The 25,351-nt window shown below is 36.1% G+C and overlaps 1 protein-coding gene across 4 annotated transcripts in view; it reads left to right on the top strand.

The window, feature by feature from the left end:
• LOC114054148 (nucleolar protein 4) overlaps positions 1–25,351 on the top strand; it is a 427,691-nt gene that overhangs the window by 132,315 nt on the left and 270,025 nt on the right. For all 4 annotated transcript variants that reach the window (XM_027877295.1, XM_027877294.1, XM_027877291.1 and 1 more), the window contains exon 5: positions 6,761–6,893. In XM_027877295.1, coding sequence (XP_027733096.1) covers positions 6,761–6,893 — 133 coding nt within the window. The remainder of the gene's footprint in view (positions 1–6,760; positions 6,894–25,351) is intronic.

Here is a 25,351-nt window from a genome sequence, read left to right as displayed (position 1 = left end):
CCAAAGTAAGATAATATAGTCTGACTCTTTTTGAGAGGTTTGCTCATGATCCCAACCAATTATTTGAGTTATAAACTTTTTGTTACAGTAGGGGTCTGTTTCCAGTGTGGAGAATGTTCTGTTCCAAGTTCCAGGGGTTTTGTGCAGCTGTTTTCAGAGATACTTCTAGGGACCTGAAAATTTTCAGTTCTTCCAAGGTGCTATAATCAAGGGTGAGGTGCTTACTCCTTTCCTGGCCTGTGTTCTGATCTATGAGTGACCACAAGCACTCTTTCCTGTCTTGGAACTGTGAGGAGGATTTCCTCTCCACCACCACTATAAGCTCCACCACACCAGTGCTGCTGCTCACCCCAGGACCGCCACCCAGAACTGTCACCCAGATGCAAGCATGGGCAAAGCAAGACAATCCTGCACCAGTAGAGAGTTCCCTGCAATTCCCCTCTGATCAGCCACTCCATCCCCCCCCCCCAGTCTATGGGCCAGAAACTCAGGAGGCAGCTGCCACCCCAGGGGCCGAGCTCGGGGACTGGAGCTGAGACCACCGCGCTTCTCTCTCACTGCAGACACAGACTTTTCCCACTGACCTTTTAAGTTGTCTTGGGCGATTGTGGGTTGAGAGTTCTGGAAACCACCACAGCTGCCTGTGATTCAGTCCTCTGAGGCCTGCTCCAGGTTCACTGAGGCCTGTGCACCCACACCAACCTGCGTTCCTCTTCCAGACTGGTGCGATATACCTTTCTGATCAACCATCCAGGCTGTCTTGGGCTGGAAATTTGTTCCACTCTGTCTTTTTGTGGGTTCTGCTGCTTTAGAATTTGTTTAGAGCCATTTTTTGTAGGTATTTGGAGGGGTTTGGAGGAGAGTTCAAGTAAGTTACTGCTTTTACTCCACCATCTTGGCTCCTCCCACAAACATTTTTGAATGGGGAAAAGAAACCTTTGGACTGACTTCATGTCAGGACCCCTGAGCTTTAGTCCTGGTTCTGCTACAAACTAGTTGTGTGACTAGATGTTCTCTGGAGTTCTTATAGATTTAAAGACGAAAGGAACCTTTACAGATGATTTAGTCAGAATCACATAGAATCCCAGAATCTCTGAATCAGCATCTCTTGAGACCATCTTGTCCCAACAACTCTTGAAGAAGAATACCAACAGCATCTTACAGTGATCTCTACTACATCTCCAACAAGTGATCTGCTTGCAGACATTTGGTAGGAGGATGCCACTGACCCCTGAAGCAGTGGGTAGTTCTTATTGTTACTTTTAATACCTTTTTTTCATATGAGAAAATGAGACCCAAGGAAAGGAAATGACTCGTACAAGGTATACAGCTAGGAAGCTAGAGGAGGAACTAACTTCCCATCAAGATACCTGACTTCTAGTCTATTCATTTGAAAGACTTCTTTACAATCCAGCATATTTGTCTCATTATCTCTTTTTAACAGATAAGGAAAATGTGAAAAGGGTAGCAAGCCAGTTATTCAAAATGAAAGAATAGTTCTATGATTCTACTGTTTGAGTCAGTATGAAGACCAGACTGGAGATAAGGATCCAGAAGATTCCTGCTATTGTCGCATTTGACTATATCCTTTGATCTTTTCTAAGTATTATAGAAAATAGCATTTCTACTATGCTCTTGTGTTTAAGATGTATTAGCCATTTTTAAATAAAAGATAATTCTTAAATTAGTAAATAGTCAGAAAATACAATGCATTGACTTGGAATTTTTATTACTGAACTTTAAAATGCATATCAATGGCATAATTAACATTTTAGAATAATGAATGAGATTATTAAAGGTGAATGAATAATCATTATAAATAATCAGAGTGGGAAATATTTAAAGTAAAGTTGCAACTTTATGATACTTGAGGTGATGAATGAGAAAGGTTTTTTTTTTAATTTAACAAAAAATTGTAGAGAAGTCAGTATAACAATTTTTGCTGGAGATTCCATTTCTCCTATAGTACCTAATTTTTGGCACCACCATAAACTATTGCCTACTTCCACATAAACTATTGTTACTTCCATTTTTGTTCCTTAGCATTTATTGAGTGTCCCAATATATTGGACTCTGTACATATTTTCACAAAATATTCTGACTTTTAGGAGTCTGCTTGCTAAGGTTTCATGAGAAAACTATCATACATGCCATATGCAAATACAATAAAAACACATGTTAATTTATTTTAAGGTTAATTTCAATTTTCTATTTGTTTATTTTCTTTAATTTATAGTGAGGCAGTGTAGTATACAGAAATGAACATGAAGGTTGGAATCAAGAGATCTGGGTTCATATTTTGGTTTCAATACTTAGTAGCCATTTGGCATGGGCAAAGTGAATAACCTCTTTGGTCCTCAGTTTCCTTATCTGTAAAATGAGGGAGCTATATTGGATGGCCTCTAAGGTCTCTTCCAAATTTAAATCTACAATTCTGTAATCTTGTTATTTAACCTCTCTGAAGCTCAGTTTCCTCTTCTGTAAAATGAGGATTATAATATTAAACTCTCTCATAGTAATAATCCCAGTCCCCCAGCTCTACCTCATCACCACATTCAGATCCACGTTTGCAATATTAATACTCAAATTTGTGAATTCACATGACAAATTTCTAGTTTGAAGGGAATTCCCAGGTGGTTTCTAATTCTTCAAGAGCTATAATATCATTGTTGTACCTTTCTGTGGATATCAAGTGTAGCTTCTCTATGCCTTAGGAGCTGAATCATTATTTTTGGTAGTCAAAATAAATGATCATGTAGTAGCTGGCTTTTGGTGATGAACCTTTCCAAACTTAGCTTAACTTGTCTGTCTCATACCTGACTTCATAAAATCTGTCACACCTGTGTTCTGCCAGCATAATCTCAAAGACTAGATCATCCCACACCAACCATGATTGGCCATCAGAGTAGGACTTTTGTAGAATAACATTCCATTCCACTAATAAATATATATATATAATATAGAATATATTATATATATTAATTATATATGTATATATAATATATAATATATTATATATATTAATTATATATATGTATATATATGTGTATAGCACCTACTATGACTTACATTTAGAATTTAACAGAGAAACCTCAAGATAGCCCTTCATTTACATTTCAATACATTACTAGGAGAGTTCTATAATTTACAAGGTTAAGAAGGGTGGATTTTGCTACAAAACATTTTACCTATAAATAAATACAGACTGCTAACCTGGGCCTTTAAGATTATTGGGTAGGTCCATTCTCTATCTCCTCTCCCACTCAGTCCCAGCTTATAACCTCTTTGATGGCTAAGGGTAACTCGTTGCATCTTCTCTCTTCCTTCTCTGAGCTTTTCCCTGAGTCACTCCTAATGTGTGAAAAAGCCTCCACCTTTTTGTCAACCAAAATACAAACCTTTTGCTTTATGTTTTAACTTAAGCATTTCTTCCTTTGGAATGCTTTTTCTTATAAATAAATGATGATAAGTAAATTCTTATAAATAATATTTATAAGAACACTGATGTTTTCCAAAACTGTCTCTTCCTCTAAACACCTGATTATAGTTGCAAAACATTTTTTTCCATTTTGACCAATGAAGATCAACAATTTCTCTGCAGCATTCAGTCTCAGAGAGCTGCCTAGGACATTGAGAAATTAATGCTTTACCTAAGGCCACATAGCAATATGTGTCAGAGTCAGGACTTGAATCCAGATTTTCCTGACTCTGAGGCTTATTCTCTATATACTATGCCAAGCTGCCTCTCTTATTAAAAAAAAAAATTTACATGTAGTTATATTGATTGAGAATTCATTGACTGAAAAATTCTTGAAAAGAGAAATTGTATTTTACCATTCATGCTAGATACTTTTGAAATACTGTCTAATAAAACATATGTTCTAGTAAGCTTTCCCCTTTTTATTTTTTTATTCACATATTGCTAATCCACAGAGTCATATTCCACCATTCATCTCCTCTCCTGTTTCTAAGAAATTGTATTGTTGTGTTTGTCCTTTGTTATTGAAGAGGACCATGACATCAGGGAGATGATGACATGACTTTCAATTGACTTTGATTTGAGTGAGGGAGGGCTGTGCAAGGTCACCAGCCTCACTTTCTCCTCCAGAGCCATCTGGGTCCAGTGGCCAGATATTCATCAGGACAACTAAAGGTAGCTCAGGATACACTGGGAGACTCTCTAAGAAATGAAGCAATGTTGGAGGAAGTCACAAAATCTTGCTGATGAATTAGGTCTGCTACAAATTTATGTTGTCATATCTCATTGGAACTCACCAAATACATAGCAATCCTATGAATCTCTGATTGATTCTCTATAATAATTTGGAAGTGACCATTTAGCATCTCCTTCCTTGAGCTACCAATTCCCCTCTTCCCAAGAGATGACATGTGGCTGCTATTTTTACTAATTATTGAAGCTATGTCAAAATTATCAGCTTTGCCTCATGCCTCTCATCTATCTAGAGTTTAAAAAAAATCCATCTTTATGTGGGAAAATTGGAACACTAATGCATTGATGGTGGAGTTGTGAAATGATCCAACCATTTTGGAGAGCAATTTGGAACTATGCCCAAAGGGCTATAAAAATGTGTGTACCCTTTGACCTAGCAATAGCACTTATAAGGCTGTATCCTAAAGAGGTCATACAAATGGGAAAAGGACCCACATGTACAAAAATATTCATAGCAGCTCTTTTTGAGGTGGCAAAGAATTGGAAATTGAGAGGATGCCCATCAATTGGGGAATGACTGAACAAGTTGTGGTTTATGAATATAATGGAATAATCTTGTGCTGTAAGAAATGATGAGCAGGCTGACTTCAGAAAAACCTGGAAAGACTTATATGGTCTGATGCTGAGTGAAGTGAGCAGAACCAAGAGAACGTTGTACACAATAACAGCCACGTTGTGCAATGACTAATACTGATGAACTTAACTCTTCCCAGCAATACAAGGGTCTAAGACATCTCCAAAGGTCTCATGATGGAAAATGCTATCCACATCCAAAGAAAGAACTATGGAAGTTGAATTGCTATTTTTTTTTCTCTTCTGTTGAGTTTTGTTTCCTCTTTCTGGTGGTTCCTCCTATTGGTTCTAATTTTTACTTACAACATCACTAATGTGAAAATATGTTTAATAGGAATGTGTATATATAGCCTATATCAGATTGTGCTCCATCTTGGGAAGGGTGGTGGGGAGGAAGGGGGAGAAAAATGTTAAGCTCAAAAGCATATGGAAGTGATTGTTGATAAATCAAAATAAATTAATAAATTTTTTTTTAAAATCCATCTTCATCTTCACCTATCCTTTTATCCTTCAGCCTATTCTAGAAAGATCATGAAACTGAATTCCTTACTAAGGCCAACCTATATCCTTATGCTCTTGATTCCATTTCCTTTCATCTTGTCAGCATCTTTCTCTATTCTTATTTGGCTTCTCTTCTCTCTTTTTTCTGCTTCTTTTGCTCCTCTTCTTCTTTGAGTATGAGACACTGCTCCAGGCTCTATCATCACTTTTTCTTTTCTCTGTAATCTCTTCACTGGCAATTTCATCAAGTTGTATGGTGTTATAGGATTTAGAATTGGAAGAGACCATAGAGATCATTTAGTCTAATATCTCATTTGACAGATGAGAAAACTGAGGACTGTAAAATTAGGTAATGGTTACCATTTATATGGGATTTTAAGAGTTGCGAGGTAGTTTACAAACATCTCATTTTGTTCTCACAACTGCCATGGAAGGTAGATGCTGTTACTAAATCCCTTTTTACAGATGAGAAACCCAAGGGAGGCAGAGGTTAAGTGACTTACCCAAGATCATGCAGCTAGTAAGTGTCTATGGCTGGATTTGAACTCACATATGCTTGATACCAAGTTCGGTACTCTATACACTTTTTCAATCTGCCTCAAATGTCACACAAGTAGTAATTAGGAGAGATAAGATTCAAACTCAGTCCTCTGATTGCAAAGTCTAGTGCTTTTTCATAATGCCATATGTAAATCTCTATGCAAACTCTCACATCTATACATCCAGTCTCTATCTCTTTTCTGAGCTCCGAGTCTATATTTCCAAACATTTGTTGGATATCTCTGTCTGGATAAAAATTAGTTGAATTGGTGCATTGTGAACTGACCACCTAAACTTCAACCTATCCCAAACTATTTTTCTTCTTAATATCCTAATTTCTCTTGGCAGAATTACTATCATTCTAATCACTCAAAATCAAAACCTCAGACTTATCTTTGGCTCATCTATATTCTAGATCCCCTATATCAAGTGAGTTTCTATGTAAATTATAGTGTAATATTTATTACATTCATAAACCTTATTACATCCACACTGCCATTCACTTTCCTGATTAGCTAATCTAAAAGTCGCCTCTTCTCAAATTTCTTATAATACTTTACTTATGTTTCTTATTTGTCCTTATCACATTCTATGTTATATAAATACTAATGGGTTAGTTGACTGATAGATTGGTCGATTGTATCACACTTTTTTTATTTATGTGCTTGTATTATGTCCTCTCTTCCCATTATATGTTGAGATGCTTGAATTCAGGGGACCACCATTTTTCATCTTTTTCTATCAAGCGCACTGATACCTTGTGTTTATTAAATGCTTGTTGAATTGAATTAAAATTCACTAAATGCTTACTAACTGATTAAAATTTAAGGGATCATATCTATAAAGGAGAGATGTTATCTGAATGTACTGCACTATCTGAAATTTGTTTTATGCCATAATGTTTTTATTTTGTAGGATGAAAGTTCTATAGAAAGTGATGAGTTTGATATGAGCGATTCCACACGCATGTCGGCTGTGAACTCTGACCTTAGTTCTAACCTTGAAGAAAGAATGCAGAGTCCCCAGACGGTTCCTGGTCAGCAAGATGGTAAGCGGATTGATTTGTAATAAAAATACAATGAATATGAATCTAGTACAAATTCTTTCTCTCTCAGTGTCATTTATCTATCTGTTTCTATGGGATCTGATTCCTAGCCAACATTTTCTATTCGACTAATAACTTTTGGATTCAAATATTTTTAGTTTGAACTTATATATTAGATTTGTTTGTGCCATATAAAACTATTTACAAAATGAGTAATATGATGTATCTCTGCAGAGTTTCATCCCCATAAAGCTCTCCATCCTACGTTCCCTGAACATAATTTATATTTTTGCTAAATGCAGTCTAGTTGTGTTTATTTCAGTCTTTCAGGAGTACAATGCAATTCATGATGATTTCTAATATTGACTTTATTTTAGAAAAGTAAAATCACTGTGATGGGTTGAGACTTTAACCAAGAATAATTTGATTGTTTTTGCTTTCAAATCATAGTTTACAATGAAGAATTCAAATCATAATAACTATCTAATGCATTTACAGTGTTTTTGTTGTGAAAACAAATATTTTGCTAGATTTCTTATTTTTGTCATGCTGTTTTCCATTTTAATGGGAAAATGGAAAGATGACTTCTACTCTTGATGTCTATTAGATGTGGAGGTCCTTAAAAGACGGACTATATCAGGAATATCTCTCTGTTTCTCTTGCTGAGGAAGACACTGAATTCAAGAAACTGGAATGTCAACAAAATTTGTGGCATTTAGAAGTTCATCTTCTCTCTCATTTAGGATTTTAGCATATCAGAATTACATTGAATTATATTGAATTATATAGAAATCACTTTAAGTTATTTCTGCTATCTTTGGAAATTGCCATTTTCATATGTACAAAACTCTACATATAAGTAATTTTTTCCCTTCTTTTTGGCTAATTATGTATAAAATCTGCTCTTGGAGGCTTCTAACTGGATAGAAGGTGGCTAATTTTAATCATAATTAGTTGATTTTTTCATGCAATTATCTAACTATAAAGGGAGTTATTGCCTGTATAGTTTTGCACCTACAAGTAATTGCAGAAACTAAAAATTGCTTGTAGCAAGAAAAGGGGGGGCCTACTGTGTTTACGTTTCACCCTTCCTAGAAAACATAAGCTGCACAATTCCTGTTAGTTTTATTAGATGCTATTTGTGTTTCATGGACATGATGAAGTCTGAGAAAACCCTAATTAAAAAAAACACAGGGGCTCCAAAAAGGCCCCTTTCCCCTTCCTTACAGAGTTGTCTAAAGGCCATAATTACATTTAATTGCAAGAGGTATAGAAAGAGATGTTTGTGTGGGCATCATCCACAGTACTGGTGGCTTTAGTACTGTCATATTTTTTAACAACCTTATAATAGGAAGGTTATTGGAACAGACAAGGCATTTCGCCAGGAACATACAAAGAAAGATGTTTTGCTGCTGAAGAAATAAAGTGTCTTGTATTCTTGTCTAAAATACTAGTATATATAGCTCTGGGTTAATGGAATGGTTTATTGGAATGGACATCAAACCCAGATAAGCTGGCAAAAGGTTTAAGATATTATTTTCTATCTATATTTGGTTTTATATGCATCATTCAATAATGTCAGTATATAGCTTTGGTGAATAGTGAACAATGAGTCAGCTACTCTTTTGCTATAGAATTATTTCCTTGAAAGAAATTGCCTAGCTTTGGTTCTAGGATGCAACTGATATATCTGACAAATCAATGCTGACTTGAAGAAAATACAGTGGAAGAATGTGAAGTATAATTTATGCTGGGAAAGGTATGTTCTTCTATGGTTTACTGGTTGGTTTTGGGGAAAAATATTAGAGAGATGCTGTCCTTGTTCCAAGAAACTTTATCAAGCTTCAGTAGACCACACAATTTGTGTCCTCTTTTGTTCTACCAAGTTGTTCTTATAAGCATATAACCTTTAAAAATATGAAGAGTTGAAGAAAATATGGCTAGTACTACACAAGAAGTTTTTTATAATATAAGTGAGCCAATAATTAGATAGAACTTGCCATTTTCTCTAGAATTATCACTTTGGACATTTTGAAATTGTTTTGATTTTTTTTTCTAAACCTTTTTGTTTCATAACAAAGTAGTAACTCTTCAGTGGACCCATGGTATCCTAACTAGGCCTCTTCTATAGAAAATAAGATTCTTCCTGAAAAAAAAAGTTACTCTTCCAATTGTCTCTTAATTTGTCTTTTATTAAAAATACTTAATCCTTCATTAGTCTAATTATTTTCTATGTCTATGAATTGATAATTGATTTATGAAATTATGAAATGAGGCAGACATGCCTAGTTCTTAGCATACTAGTTAGGAAAGCATCTGGAAGCAAGACTGCAATCATATTTTAATAAGGTATAGGAGATATAGGAGAATTTTAACCATAATTAGTTGATTTCATAGGAGATATAGAAGAAAACGGGCACAGAAAATATAGAAACAAGAAGCAAAAGGGGGCCTAGAGGCAGATGGCATGGGGATGGGTGATAGGGTAGTGAAGGAAGGCAGGCAGTGTGAGGAAGAAGATGGGGAGGGGATGGAGTCACTTAGGTAACTGCAATTAGAGTTGAGAGCACATGAGCAACATGGACCCTTAGGAGATGAGAGAGTGCTCAGTGGGGTCAGAGTTTGAGGTCTCATTTCATAAGGTTGTTTGGGGAACAGACTAACTCTTCTTTGTGCTATCTTGGGGTTAGTTCATTACCATATCCAAATCATCTCAAAGCTGTTGGTAAAACTTTAAAGTTAATATATCCATGTTATCTCAGAGTTACCAGCACCATTTGGTCTTCTGCTGGTCTCACTCCAGGTATCTGGAACTTGCCTGAGATTTACATATCGTAGGACCCTAAATCCCTGACAGCAAAGCCTAAGTGGCTTCCTCTGATTTAGCACATGTGACTAGGATGTAATTTTTGATTAATAAATAATGCAATTTGTAAATCGTTCCTTTAATGTTTAGGATGGTTTGCATGTGACCTCTAGGTTTCCATTTGCAATCTTCCTATTACTGCCACTTTACACTGGCTACTTATAAACTTACTATGCTGACCAGAAGGTTCAAGGGGGTGGGGAGGGAAGGACTGGTCAGGGATACCAAACAAGATACAGTTTAAAATAGTCCATTACAATACTGCTGATAGTGGCTGACTTTTGTATTCCTTTGTGGCTACAGAGGACTCTCACAAATACTGTTTCATTTGATCCACGTAAAAATAATCTTGTGAGATACAGTCTAATCATTCCCTTACAGATGGGGATATTTAGGCTCAGTCAAATGACTTGCCCTTAGTCACCTAGTTAGGATCTTGGGATCTAGAACTCAAAAAGACCTCAAGGTTACATAGCTAGTAAGTGCCTGAGGCCAGATTTGAACTCAGATATTCCTGATTTCAGACCCAGTGCTCTATCCATTGCACCACCTAGCTCTCCTTCTTACTCCCATCCAGAACTCTTCTGCAAATCTGCTGACATTTGACCTTCCGAAACATGGTACTGGGGCTTCTTGGACACCAGCGCCTAGCTTCATGACTTAACACAAAGAGCTGGGTAGTCAGGTGGGCACCTTACTTCCTACTTGGGGTTTGGGTCCAACCTTACCCACTCCACGGAGGTCAGCACAAGCAACCCTCTCCAGGACTACAAAGATGTCCTATTAAACACAATGGGAGTCCACATGTCTTCTCAATTTCATTGCTTGGGATCCTGGACCATCATTAGCCACTGGCAGCCCTCAGAGAACCATCTCCCTACAGCCAGACCTGGGTTGGATCTGCATTACCCGCCTAAACCAGAGTTCTCCAGGTGCAGATTCTGCCTTCTTTCTCACCTAGAAAAAGGAGCTGCATGCAACTGTATAGTGCTGCTCTCACTCTCCTCTCAGCAGTCTCTCTCGTCATCTCGTCGCAAGGCTCTGCCCATCCACAGCAGTCCTCACCATTACTGTTTTCTTTTCAGAGGAATAAAAGTGCTGTCAGTGAATATCTCAATTTCTTGCCCTGGCAAAAATGTCCTGACCTGAGGCAGAGTTCCACAGGCTTTGAAATTTGAAGAGAAGAGGAACAGCGGCAGGGTGTGTTCTTGACTTCTGGGTGAACTTTTATGTGAGGTTGAAGGAATGGGAACACAAGGGAGATACCTGTAGGAATAGGAATGCGAGGGAGATACTTCAGAGTATAGACATCTTTTAAAGTGTAATACTGCTACAAAAGAGGATTATTAAATATTCCCTTCTGTCACACTAAGATGCATCTAGGACAGAAGAAAGGTTATAAATCTTAGAACGTCACAGCTCCTACTCCCATCCCCAAAGTTGCAGGTGCCAAAAAGGGATATGGAAGGACACTTGGTATGTACAAGTAGTCTATAAGATGTTTTCAGCAATGAGCCAAGTGCAAAAAATAGTTTAAGGAGTATCTGGAAAATTGAAGGGGGACTCGTCATATAGCAAGAGGAAGAGATGATGGATGAGTGAAGCATTAGTACCCATGAAATCTAGAAGGATTTTCTTTTTTGAGCTTCTTCAATTCTGATTTGCTCATAGAGCACAGCATCATCTTTTATGTGGGCATGCCATGCTGGGCGGTCTTGCGCTAGTGTCTCCCATGTCTCACAATTGATACCAGAGTTCCTCAGAGAGAACTTGAAGGTGTCCTTGTATCCCTTCTTTTGACTTCTGTATGAGTGCTTGTCTTGTGTGAGTTCTCCATAAAATAATCTTTTAGGCAAACGTACATTTGGCATTTGAACAATGTGGCCAGCCCATCGGAATTGTGCTCTCTGCAATAGAGTTTGAAAACTTGGCAGTTCAACTTGAAAAAGGATCTCAGTGTCTGGTACCTCATCCTGCCAGGTGACCTTCAGAATCTTCCTAATACAATTCAAATGGTATGGAAAGTACATCATCTATGAAAGATGCCAAGGGAGAATATAGAGATGAATTTCATGTGACAAAAAAGTATGTGACGATCATCATCAATGAGCATTGATTAGGACTGAAATCCATCCATGACATGCCTTCCACGATACTTTGGAGCTTCACAACTAAGTTATTGTATTTATCCTCTAATATAAATGTGATTTAAAAGTACATGAAAGGGTAGTATGTGGAGATCGAGACTAAATGAAGCCTGCCTTTAAAATGAGGACAGAAAAATGGAAAAGTCTGTTTGTGGGTTGCAAAGTTCTATTACTTGTAAAATGCTAATCACATTAATTATTTTTGGCGAGTTGTTATCCTTAATGATAAACATAGAGTTATTTTTATAACATTGCAATGAAAACAATCATTGACCTAATGAAGGTTTTAACAAAGCATTACCATAGCTGACAGGGCTAAGGAAAAACAGTGTGTGTGTATGTGTGTGTGTGTGTGTGTGTGTGTGTGTGTATGTGTGTAGTACTTGTATAAATACACTATAATAAACCTATAGTCAGAATAGAAAATACAGAATTTTTAAAATGTGGAAATCATAGATATTTGTGGTTGTGGTATCATTAGGGCTAAGAGAAGAAGTGTCTTTAATTGGCTTCTCACTACACAGTAGTTGTTTGGGCACAGTTGTAGTCTTCTAGTTGTTCTTAGAGGGAGATAGGAGGTTAAATTTTACTAAACCATAAAGGTTCCCCTATTTTGATAGTTCTCTCCACTTATTTCTTCCTCTGTGGTGGGGGTGCCTACTAAGTTCTGGCCTCAAGATCTCATGGGGCTCTTTCCTAGGGGACTATATGACAATGCAATATAGTATTTTGTGTTTTATTCATACATTTTAGCAGTATAATCACTTCCCAATTGCCCAATCCATCATTGTATAATAATGAAATATTATAATAATGAAATATAATTATAATAATGAAAACAACATCACAACAAACAGTAAGAGTCCTAAGCAAGGCCAAATCTAAATAGATATATATCTACATGAAATGTGATTATGACCTGCTTCTCTTGTTATTACAATTATTACAATTTTAATATTGATATCATGTATATATTTAGAGTTACGAATACTTATGTATAGACATAGATATTTAACTAATAGCCATTTCCAATACGTAAGAAATCAAAGGATATGAACAAACAGTTCTCAAAAGAAGAAATGCAGAGTATGTACAACTAGATGCACGAGGATGCACAACAAATCACTAATAATAAGAGAAATTTGAATCAAAACAAACCTTAGGTTTCACCTCATATACTGCAAACGAGAAAAAATGACCAAAAAATGACAACAGTAAATGTTGGAGGGGTTGTGGAATGATAGGCACACGAATATATTGTTGGAGGAACTGCAAAATGGTACAACCATTTTGCAAGGCAATTTGAAATTATATGAATAAAATGACTACAGAGACTCCTTTACTGGGTTTATACCCCAAGGAAGCTATCAAGAAGAAAGTCCTTATATGCATGAAAATATTTATAGCAGCACTTTTTATGATAGCAAAGAATTGGAAATAAAGTAGATGACCATCAATTGGGGAATGGCTGAACAAGTTGTGGTATATGAAAGTAATGGAATACTATTGTGCTATAAGAAATGATGAGCAGGTGGACTTCAGAAAAACCTGGAAAGACTTGTATGGACTGATGCTGAGTGAAGTGAGCAGAATCGGGAGAACATCATACACAGTAACAGCCACGCTGTGCAGTGACTAACATTGATAGACTTAGTCCTTCTCAGCAATGCAAGGATCTAAGACATCTCCAAAAGTCTCATGATGAAAAATGCTATCCACATCCAAAGAAAGAACTATGGAGTTTGAATACATATCGAAGCATACTACTTGCTATTTTTTTCTTTTGTTTTGTTTTGTTTCCTCTTTCTGATGGTTCTTCCTATTGGTTCTAATTCTTCCTTACAACATCACTAATGTGAAAATATGTTTAATAGGAATGTATATGTATAGCCTATAGCAGATTGCATACCATCTTGGGGAGGGAGGAAGGAATGGGAGGGAGAGAAAAATTTAAACTCAAAAGCTTATGGAAGTAATTGTTGATAAATCAAAATAAATGAATTAAATATAAAAAAACAGATGATAGATAAAAGATAAAGTTAACAAGCAACAAGCATTTATTAAGTACTTATTATAAGCCCAGCACTTCGCTATGTCATGAAGATACGAAGACATAAATGAAACAGCCCATTCCTTCAACCCCTTCAAGCAAAAGCTTTCTTGCTATGCACACTTAAAAATAAATACTATATAAGTATATATAATATATTGAAAACAGCAATAAGAAAATTCAAATAGCTATCCATTGGCCAAGCATTTATTTCTCCTGGTGTGGCTCCAAACTGAAATTCAAGCAAAGGTTGAAAGATTTAGCTGAGCATTCCATTGATACAAAAATAGGAGGATGTAAGAACTCAGTAGCTGAGAAATGATTAAGAGCACCGATACACATGTTGACCCATACGCTTTTTCAACAGAGGTTGATAGATGAAGCTATGGGTCTGTGAGGGTTCTACTTCTTTCATCCACCCTCTTCTTGAATATACTCTTGGAGTGAGTGAAGTACTGTCTATCCTCAATTATACCCCTTCCAAGGACAACCATAGGCAATCAAAGAGTGCCAAAACGAAGGCATTCTAATGGGTATTTGAATGTCTGGTTGTTTTCATCTTGAAGTCTGGAGCCTGTTGTCTGAGACAACCTCTTAATTGGTGTATGCTAATGGTACAAAATCATTGGCCATAAAATTCCTAATCTATCTTACTTTCCTGGTGTATGATAATCAACTGTACATAGCTGTAGAACAGTATCTTTTGAAATACACTTATAATTAATATTCCATAAAAGCTTATGTTTTTCTATGCAATCATCATTCTTAGCTTTTCTTAAAAATAGTTATTTAAAAAAAAGGTTTACTGATTGTCTTATATGAGTGACTGGTACTTAAAATTATATGCAGGATAGGTAAATAGAATTGATTTATACAATTACCTAAAATAGACATAAACTAATGATAGATGTTTTTTACTATTTAATGTTTAATTTAGTGAAAAATCTAATAAAACATTGATTTTAATAAAAATGATTTATAACAGTATGATTAATAGGAAATTAAATTTAATAGTTCTTTACTGTGCTAAGTTTTAATTAGGAGTGCTATGAAAATGTTTTTCAAACAGAACACAAAATTCCCTAGTGAAGTTATGTTGTCTGGGGAAAGTAATTTTTTTTGTTCTGCAAGTTTGCTTTCCTTTAACCATTTTTCATCGGATAGGGAATGTTGACTGTGATACCTAAGAGTAAAGAACAATGACTTTCTTAAACAAATGTTTGACCCACATAATTTAATCAATTCTTCACAGTGTTAGTGTTCTAAGTTAACAATTGTTTTTTGCTATTTAAAAATGTGAAAAATGTGTTTTCCCCTTCATTCTAGATTCTCCACTGCTTTTTTTTAAAAAAAGGAAATCATTTACACAATGCAGGAAAAAAAAGTGTTGAATTCATTTAATGAATTATTCTGTGTTGAGGAGGCTAAAGCTGATGAAGCTCTTTTCAAAGTCTTTTCTCCATAGCAGTTGCTCTATAAATAATGATACGACAATTTGTGGAACTATAAGGCACCTTATAAGTAAAGTAAAGCAAGTAGAATTAGAAATAATGTTGCTGTTAAATGGAAAGAATTCTGATGGCTGAATTCTCTTTTGTAAGACTGGTCTTTTTATTATTTGCAATTGCTTACAAGTAGAAATGTAGTAATTTTTTTTTTCTTTCAATGACAGAAAAAGAGCAATTTGGACTTAAGTACCAACCATAAGTTGGAATAAGATAAACCTGGTAATGCATCTCTTTGAAGTATGTTGTATGTATAGTACATGTGTGTGTGTTTCCCAGGACACCAATAGAATATAATTTTCTTCTTGCATTTGGGGTTTATTTCTTTAAACTTGTTTATTCCTTTTTCTGGGAACAGGATTCAGCTTTCTAATTCTAATTCAGCTACTAATGTTAGAAATTTGGTTTGTAGGGAGTTCTTGAATTTATTGTTTAATGGGAATAAGCTTCTAAATATAAGCTTCCTGTCCTATATGGACAATGATAGTACTAATAATATCTTCATCTATAAACATATATAGATCATGGTTTACAAAGTCATTTCTTCAAAACAACCTTGTGAGAGCAAGAATTATTATTCCCATTTTACAGACAGTGAAATTGAGGTTTAAAAGGGGCTTCGTACATAGATATTTTTCAAATAAGTAGAGTATTGATGAAATTTGCTCAACGTTAGAAGACATGAAGTTATATTTGTTCAACATTTTGATGTAATTTAAACATTAGAGCTATTAATTTTAGTGGAATAACATGGGAGATTTGACAATATTTTCAAAATAGTTCATGTTCATTTTTTATTCTGTCCAGTTTCTACAAACCTGCAGGATGATTCTAAGGCTTAAGTTAGGAATCAAACTTTTCCTATAAAACTCTAATCACTGAAATACATATTTGATGTCCATTCTGTTCAACCCTTCAAAAATTGGCCTTATTTATGTTGTATGTAGCATTTTAATTAATTTTTTTCCCCCTGTCAGTGAAGGGAGAAGTTGTTTTGCTTGATAAAACAAGATAGTGGATTTTAGGTGCACTGGGTCATTATTTGGCTAAGAGAGGCATATGTCAGCATGCACAATTAAAAAAAATAATAATAAGCATAATGGCTCATATCCAAACAGAAATGGTAAAGTTGTTTTTATTTTAAAATGGTTTTACGAAATGTAATGCTGTGAAATGAATGAATGAAAAAGCATTAAGTGCTATGTGCTGCACTAAGTATTACAGATACAGAAACAGAAAGCAAGGATCATCTTCGATAGCCGAAGAACTTATGTTCCAATAAGGAAGAAAACACAAATAGGGAAATGATGGCCAGGATGGGGTATTGTGGTTGGGAAAGTTACAGAGATGGTGAATTGGAGTAGATTGACACGCCCCCTCTAGCAGCAAAAGCATGCTTGATTAGCTAATGGGAGTGGGAGATAAGGGAGAGACTGGAGGGTAGGAAAGTGGCTGCCTGGTACAAAGGAGAGAAAAGTGAAGAGAGCCTGGAGCCTGCTTAGATACAGTGAATTGACCATGTGACTCATTTGCTGATCAGGCCAATAGGACTGAAGGGTAGAGGTTCCAGGTATGAAAGGGTTAAGATTGCTCAACCTCCATCAAAGAGTTACGTTCACATTTCTTTGAATAAGTGATTGGTTCTAAAGTCAGAGAACTTAGGTTAAAATCCTTCCTATGGCACCACTTTTGTGATTTTTAGCTCCTTGTGACTCAGTTTTTTCTTCTGTAAAATGAGGAGCTGGGATTAGATGGTCCCTGAGATTCTTTGCAGCCTTCAGCTATAACTCATCCTCTACTGTGTTTTGAATAATTTGGGAGGTAATAGTACATCTGAGACCCGGAGGGTTCACTGGTGTCTGCCTGATTGCCTTTGTTAGAGTTGTACCAGCATCAACTAGGGCATACCAAAATATCACAGAATTAAGCAGAACATTCTCAACTCAACTCACTACTCTATTAATCAAACAAATTTAAATAAGGCTAAATAACCTTAAATTACTTTGTCATTTTGAGAGAAATATTATAAAAGCAAGCTTAGGTGCTTTCTAGGACCATTTAGTCAAGGGATCTTTGAATTTTAAAATCTAGGAATGAAGTCCTAGAATCATCTTATGAAAACTAGACATTGTATATTTGGGGAATTTGGGAGTTATTCATTTTTCCCTCCTCATTTTTCTCCTATATTTTCAGAAGGCCTAGCTGGCCTCTATAAACTCCCACCATGCAGAATTTCTTTGACACTTGCAAGACTGGTCCCCATTGCTGAAACAGTTTCTTTTCCCTTTTGAAAAGAATAGTATCAGCTCTGTCCAAGGATAACTGCTGTGTTGGGCAGGGGACAGAAGCTGTGTTGCAGAGGTGACAATTGAGCAAAAGATCAAAGGCTTTGCAGCATCAACATCTAGAAGGGGCCTAGAGAGTTCCAAAAATCTGTCCTTGTAAAGTTCTATACAATATTATAATTAGATGACTGCAGATAGAAAAAGGAAGAGTTAGACTATGCAAGATGATGAAGCTAGAAATAAATTTCATAGTCACTGTTTTAGAATTTTTTGTTTAACCAATTCTCTAGGGCAGGAGTTCTCTGCCTTTTATTGTGTGATGCACTCTTCTGACTGTATACAGTGAAGCCTATAATCCCCTTCTCAAAGTAATGTTTTTAAATACATAAAATAAAATACATAGGATTACAAAAGAAACCAATTATGCTGAAATACAGTTGCCAAAATATTTTTTAAAAATCATTTCATAGGTCCAAAGTCAAGAACCTCTGCTCTGGGGTAAGAAAGACTTAGTTGCTACTCTGATACGGGCCTGCTGGCCACGACAACCTTAATGACAACAAGAAAAGAGAGTTGGAAGGGACAGCGTCTATTAATCCATATAATCCTCCAAACCCTATTGAAATATTTGGCAACCTATTTCCCCTAATTCATTCCAATAGATAATTCAATTAACATTGACTGAGTCATTTTGTTGTTTGTCGTTGTTTCAGGTGTGTCTGTCTTTTCACAACCCCATTTGGGGTTTCCTTGGCAAAGATACTGGAGTAGTTGTCCATTTCTTTCTCCAGCTCTTTTTATAGATGAAGAAACGGAGGCAAAGGTTTGGGGTTAAGTGACTTGCATAGGGTCACATAGCTAGTAAATATCTGAGATCTGATTTGAACTCAGATCTTCCTGACTCCAGGCCAGGCACTCTATCCGCGTCTCTACATAGTTGTCATTACTATGTGTTAAATCCTGAGAACATAGAGTTTTAAAATTATGTAATTCCTGCCTTCAAGGCGTTATCCCTCTAATAGGAGGGATAAGGCATACAAAATTGAATTTGATATGAGGCACAGTGGTGTGCTTATCACTTGGGATAAGCAATCATTTTGATATGGTTTCATTTTATGAAAGCAGTAGTCAGAAAGTAGTATGCTTCTGCTGACACTAGGCTGACTCAGAAGATCTGACTTTCAGCAAATGAAATTAGATTGTGCTAGTCTCCCCACCATTAGTTAATTAATTCTCTGTCACTTGAATACTGAGTTTTGTGCCATACAGGTATTTCCTTACTACATTTCATTCTGGGGTCTTTAAGAATTAACATTACTTTAAGGAAACACGCAAAAGTTGCAAAAAGTTTTAAAAAGTGCAATACTCTTAAAAAAAAGTGCAATACAATGGCTGTTAAAAATATCACAGTAGTTGTTGGTTGTAAGGAATTCAAGTATTTCAAGTATTGTTCAGGCCATAGTGAAATAGGATCAGTCTCACTGAAGCATGAGGAATGTGCAATTGAAAACAAAACAAAAGGCCAAGAAATAACTATGTGCCAGACCTTGCATTAAACAGTGAGGAAACATCGAAAGGCTGACAGTTCTTTGCCCTCTAGGATTGGTCACAGGTGAGTCCTGTAGGCAGTCCTTGAGTCTAAGTAGGTAAGAGATTATGGAAGAAATCAGTTCTGCTGTTTTAGATAGAATGTTGGTATGATGGAACTTTCACTGGTTCTTCTGTTGATTGAGGAGACTGCCCAGATACATGGTCTTCCCTATTCCATGCCTTACCTTGCTTGCTTTGGCATCCATATTCTTGGACAATAAGATTGCATCAACTTTTTAGGTGCTAATATAGGAATACTGTGAAACACCATCGATGGATGAACAATATACCCTGAATACCCCTCTCTTTTTTTCTCCTTTCCTAATATGAAGAATGCCTGCCCAGAATAACCCATATTTTCTATTGATTGGTTGTCTTTTTACCCTGTTCATGACAACCCTCTCTGCATAAATGTTTGTTTTCCTTTATGGTCTTTTGATAAGATTTATCCATAGCTTCTGCATATCTGCCTAGATTTCCAAACCACCTATAGTAATATAGTTTGCACCTTTGACAACCACAAATGCCTATGGAAACATTCTTTAAAAATTGCATGTTTCTTTTGGAACCCAAACATAATCATGTATGGAAATATATTTCACCCGTATAGTATAGTTAATACAGAGAAACAAGTTCTTTGAAGTAGATATCATTTTCAATGTCAAATAGAACTTTCAATTCATTATTGGTTAGCAATGTATTTATACAAGCTTGTGATAAGAAGAAATATTAGATTGTCATTATAGAAAACAGATGAATTTATACATTTGAAGGCACATTTCTGATCTCTTAATTGATCTGCTTGAAAGCATGTTCGCCATCTAAAGTATTTTAAATAGTTTACTTTTAAATGAGAGCAAGGCCAGTGTCTTACCTATCTTTTTTTTTTTAATTCTTACCAAGACCCTAAAATAGTCCTCTGCACATGATGGAGCTAATTTTAAAAAAATTAATCTGTTTATTATGATATATGAAGTTGTGTGACCATGATTTAATTTTGAGTAACAAACTAATAATTATTACAGTTTATGTGGCTCTATAATTTGGACTTGCCCCATAAAGGAAGCACTTTGGAGGTGCTAGACAGACAATTCCTATCCCATCAGACCTATGTGGTCTGAATAACCAGCACTTAGCCCAGTACCTGGCACAGAGAGGACATTTAATGCATTCTAGTTTACAAACTGACTGACTAATGCACTCTAATACTAGGGAACAAAGTCAAGGCTTCTAACTGCCCTGTGTTGTAGCTTTATTTATTTACTCCTCTAGCTGAAAAGTGCAGGGAGAGGCCGGCAGGTGATGTATTCTCTATTCAAGAGACTCACTGCTCAGTAAATTCCCTTCTTCTGTATAGAAGGTTGAACCTTTCAATTTATGAAATTGTGGCTAGTTGTTGGGCAATCTTTTGTGTTGTCCAAGAATTCTCCATTCTCTGACTAAGATGATAGATTCTGGGATTATGTTGCCTAGGAAATTATCCTCCCCTAACTAGGAGGCAGAAGTTCAGGGGTGAAATTGTCCCCAAACTCCCTTTGTGGGCCATGTGGATACGTAGCTCCTGTTTGTTTCTCCAGGACATCTCTCCACTGCCTTGGGTACTGCCATTTATTATATCAGAAAAGCTCACTCAATTCTCTGATCTGTGACATGTGCTCAGAAATGGAGAAAGAAAAGCAAAAGACAGCCAAGACTCTTGGATCATGAGTCTTGTAGCTAGCCATTAACAACTTCTGGAGTTGGGGAGAGAGAAGTGAAGAATTTCTTGCCCCACAACTTTTGTACCATTTCCAGAAGAAAGGCAAAAGGGAAAAGGAAAAATGGTGCCAAAAAAGCTGAGCAAGGCTTGTGGGCTCTTTTTTTATTTTTTATAGGACAACACAAAGGGTGGTTCTTCCCAACCAAGTTTATATTCCCAAGAGTCTGGGCCAACTAGATCCCCTTGGATGAAGTCCCAGTAACTGAAAGCCATCCTCTAAGGGGCACCAAGGGACTGGCTTCACATCAACTAATTTATCTCGAGGCAACTCTAGCAGTTAAAACAATTGGGAGTTTTCTTCAGTCTTCTCAACAAAGTGCCAGAGGGCACCTTTCCAGGGAGGAAGAGATATAGACAATTTAAATTTTCAAACAAAGGCTGATCAAATTGATCAGGGATTTCCCTCATCCCTTTTTACATTACTATTGTTCTTTTGAAGGCCTCCAAATATTCCTATCAGTAGAAAACATTCATAGTGGAAAAGCCCCAAAATAGTGGAAGTAAATGGGAAATTGGAATTGAAAGGACTGGGTTTTAATCTAGTTTCCTACAGTTATAAATTGTAAGCACAACCAATATATAACCAATTCACTTATCCTTTCTGAGACTCAGTTTCCTCCTCTGTAAAATAATAATAATGATACCTATAGTATAGTACCTATCTTTACAGAATCTTAAATTTGGAAGGGACCACATAACTGACCAAGAATATATACAGTATATCTACAATATATCTAGCTAGTAGTCATCTAGCCTTTGCTTGGAGATCTGCAGTAAAAGGGACATCATTGCAGTCCCATCACACTGTCTATTCACAAAGAACATCTGTCTCTAGCCATGTTTTTGCCATTCTATATTTGTGCTATTGGTTTTTAAAAGTAAATTTTATTGGTATCTTGTGTGTGTGTGTGTTTGTGTGCGCGCACACACGCACGCGCGTGTGTGTGTGTGTGAGAGAGAGAGAGAGCATATTACCTTATAAGGCAATTTGTTCTACTTTTGTATTATCACCAGCTTATTAATGTCCTTCCCAAAATAGGATGCCCTGAACTGAGCAAAATACTGCAGATGGGAATCTGACCAGGGCAGAGTACTTACATATCCCTAATTTTAGATACTGTCTATAGTTGCTTTATAGCAGCCGTTCTCTTTAACTTTCTTTGCCACTAGTTTATAAAAATCTCCAAGATTTTTCAGAGACTTTGCAAAGATTGAGGCTGACTGGCTCATCAGATTCATCTGTTAGTTCTTTCAGAATCCTGTAATGTAGTTTATCTAAGCCTAGTGACCAGAACAAATCAAGAATAACCAGTTGCTCAATTACCATCTCCCTCCTTATTTTGAGTATCAATTCCTTATTAGTTATTTTTGATCTGACCTTGCCAGTAAAGTGCTTCATAAAAATTAAAGTACTATGTAGCTCTCGGTTATCTCTCCCTGCCGTCCTTCAGATCTGTAATTTAATTGACACAAGGAGGACCTGATGAGAAACTCTCTCTTTTAGTGCAGATAATCAGGTGTCGTATATCTTATAGATGTAGGAATTGCCTAAATCACTAAGAAGTTAAGTGACTTGCTCAGGGTTATTCAGCCAGCATGTGTTAGAAGTAGGATTTGAACACAGTTTATCCAAGAACATTATGAAGACTCCTCCATGAAATCCATGGCATATGAAAAATAATGATTTAATTCGGGGGGTGGAGGGAGAACACATAGAAGAAGCATATCACACAGAATATGACATGTATCTGGATAGGAAGCCCATTGAATCAAGCCATCAATGAGTTTATCTTCAACCCTCCCTACAAATGGACAATGATATGGATTCAAAAATGAGTAGCCCAAAAATGGGCTGTGTGAACTTTGGGAACTTGTACAGTATCCTCATTTGTCTCAAGTAACTTTCTACTGAAAAAGCCGACTTTATAATATTACCATTCTCCCAGTGATGCCACAATGCTATGAATTATGGAAAACTATATTCTCAGAAGAATTAAAATGAAAAGATACTCAGGACAGTGGAAAGATACACAGTAGGTGAAGGCAGATTGCACCATTATCAGTGATACATTGTGCACAAAGAGTGGTGACTTGGAGAAAATATCAGCCCTTAAAAGGAGAGAGGTCAGTTACATATTGAGAATGGAAAACAACACATATAGCTTGAATGGTATGTTGGTATGCCAATATACTAAGCAAACAGGAGGACACAACCTTTAAAATCTCCATAGAGGGCTTTTCCCTCCTATGGAAATACAGACAAGAATAATACAGAATGAGAAGTCACAGAGGGGTCGGAGGTCAGGGGAGAAAGTAACCACATCAGTGAAATGGTACTGGTATAAAAGCCAAGGCTGCAAAACATAAGTTCTTTTCATGATAAAAGAACTAAAGATTTGAAGAAATTGTTATAGTATGCCTTTTACATAGTTAATGCTAAAAATTAATGATTGAATTATCAAGTAAATGGTTTTTAATGGTTTAATGGTTTTTGCTTTTGGAGATGATTTAGTGATGATCACCAAAAGTCTTTCCCCACTCCGTCTTGGTCACTCTTTGGAAATCTCTTAACATATAGCACTAGCAAGATTTGCAGTTAATTAGTCCAGCTTATGAGGCACTTTATAGATATAGAATATAATTTTTAATAATCAACTTTTGGGTGGTAGAGAAATCATGATGCTTTAACTATAACATACAGTTTAATACACATCAAAATGTGCCTTTTGGGACATTCTAAGTAGGAATAATGATTAGAAGAGGAAAATCATTTTAGTGATATGTATATATATATGCATATATATATATATTTACTAGATGATATGGATAATTGAAAAAAATTCACAGTATCCTTTAGAAAATTAGTTTATCAAATCCAAGATGTATACATGGTTCATACTGTTGCTTATTTGGTTATTTCTTTTTTTTTTAATAGTTTTAACTAAACACTCATTTTGTACCATACACCATACTTAAACAGAAGCAGCTAAGTATGCAATGGAGAGAGTGCTGGACCTAGAGTCAGGAAGACCTGAGTTCAAATCCAGCCTCAGACACTAGTTATATGTCAGTTAACCTCTGTCTACCTCACTTTCCTTGAGTCTAAAAATGGGGATCAAAATACCACCTACCTCGCATGGTTGTTCTGAGAATCAAATGAAAAAACATTTGTAAAGAGCTTAACATGGTACCTGGTACATAGTAGAAACTTAATAAATATTTATTCCCTTCCCCCTTTTACTGGACACTAGAGCAAAACTATATTATATATTTTCTGCTTTCTAGGATATTACATTCTAAAGAAAAGATAAATTTGCCTCTAGAAGCTTCTAAGAATTATTTGAATAAAAATTCTTTTTGTAGCAAAAGTAAATATAAACTATCAATGACTCAAATATTTTAAAAAGACTAATCTTTGTTCAAGGCTCAGCTTAAGCTACCTTCAAATGTTAAACTCAGTGAAAGTAGGGATTGTGTCATTCTTTGTATTTGTATCTCAGTTCCTAGTAAAAAGCCTGGAACATAGTAGGTACTTAATAAATGTTTGTTGACTAATCTTCATCTCTGTGAAGCATTTTTCTACCATCCTTCTCTACAGTTATTCTTCTTTCTACTGAATCCCTAGAGCAATTACACTTAATAGTCATCATTGGATACTTATATTGTACTGTTATTCATGCTCTGATAGGCATGTTCTTTCCAGCCAACTAGATTATCAACTCTTTAAGTCTATTATGCCTTTTTGTGGACCAGGCGCATCACCGTGGCTCACCTAGGAATCGTTTAATATTTGTTGTTGCTGGTTAAGGTGATGGTAATGATAATTACTAACATTTGAAAACAGTAGTTGGCAAGCTTTCAGAAGTCATGTTTATTACTCTGTTCTTTCTCCATTTGAGAGTGAACTGGGAGGTGTGCTTGGCATTTCTCAAGTGGTTGGTGATATTGCAGTAGAGGTCCTTGCAAATAGCAGTGGTGGCTGATACAAAACAGGGTTAGAATAAGGTGTTGTTTGCAGCCCTTGTGAATGTGAGGGACTTCATGGTATGCACATAGAAAGGCTACTCTGCCCACCTGTCCAAACCCATCATCAGAGGCACAGTCTGCTACACATTGAAGGATTTCTACTTATACCTCAGGATCTCAGAGGCTTGAGGGTAAGAATAGACAGTCAGGAGAGGGATAAGGGAGCAGAATATCGAAAAGGAATCTTCTTCTCTAACAGTCGATAAAAGGGAGACTTCATTCCCTACGTGGCT

Source organism: Vombatus ursinus, unplaced genomic scaffold, assembly GCF_900497805.2.
Source record: "Vombatus ursinus unplaced genomic scaffold, bare-nosed wombat genome assembly UNPS02014812.1, whole genome shotgun sequence".
In the NCBI taxonomy this organism is placed as follows: domain Eukaryota; kingdom Metazoa; phylum Chordata; class Mammalia; order Diprotodontia; family Vombatidae; genus Vombatus; species Vombatus ursinus.
The sequence above is the reverse complement of the archived record's forward strand: the minus strand, read 5'-3'. Positions and strand labels throughout refer to the sequence as shown.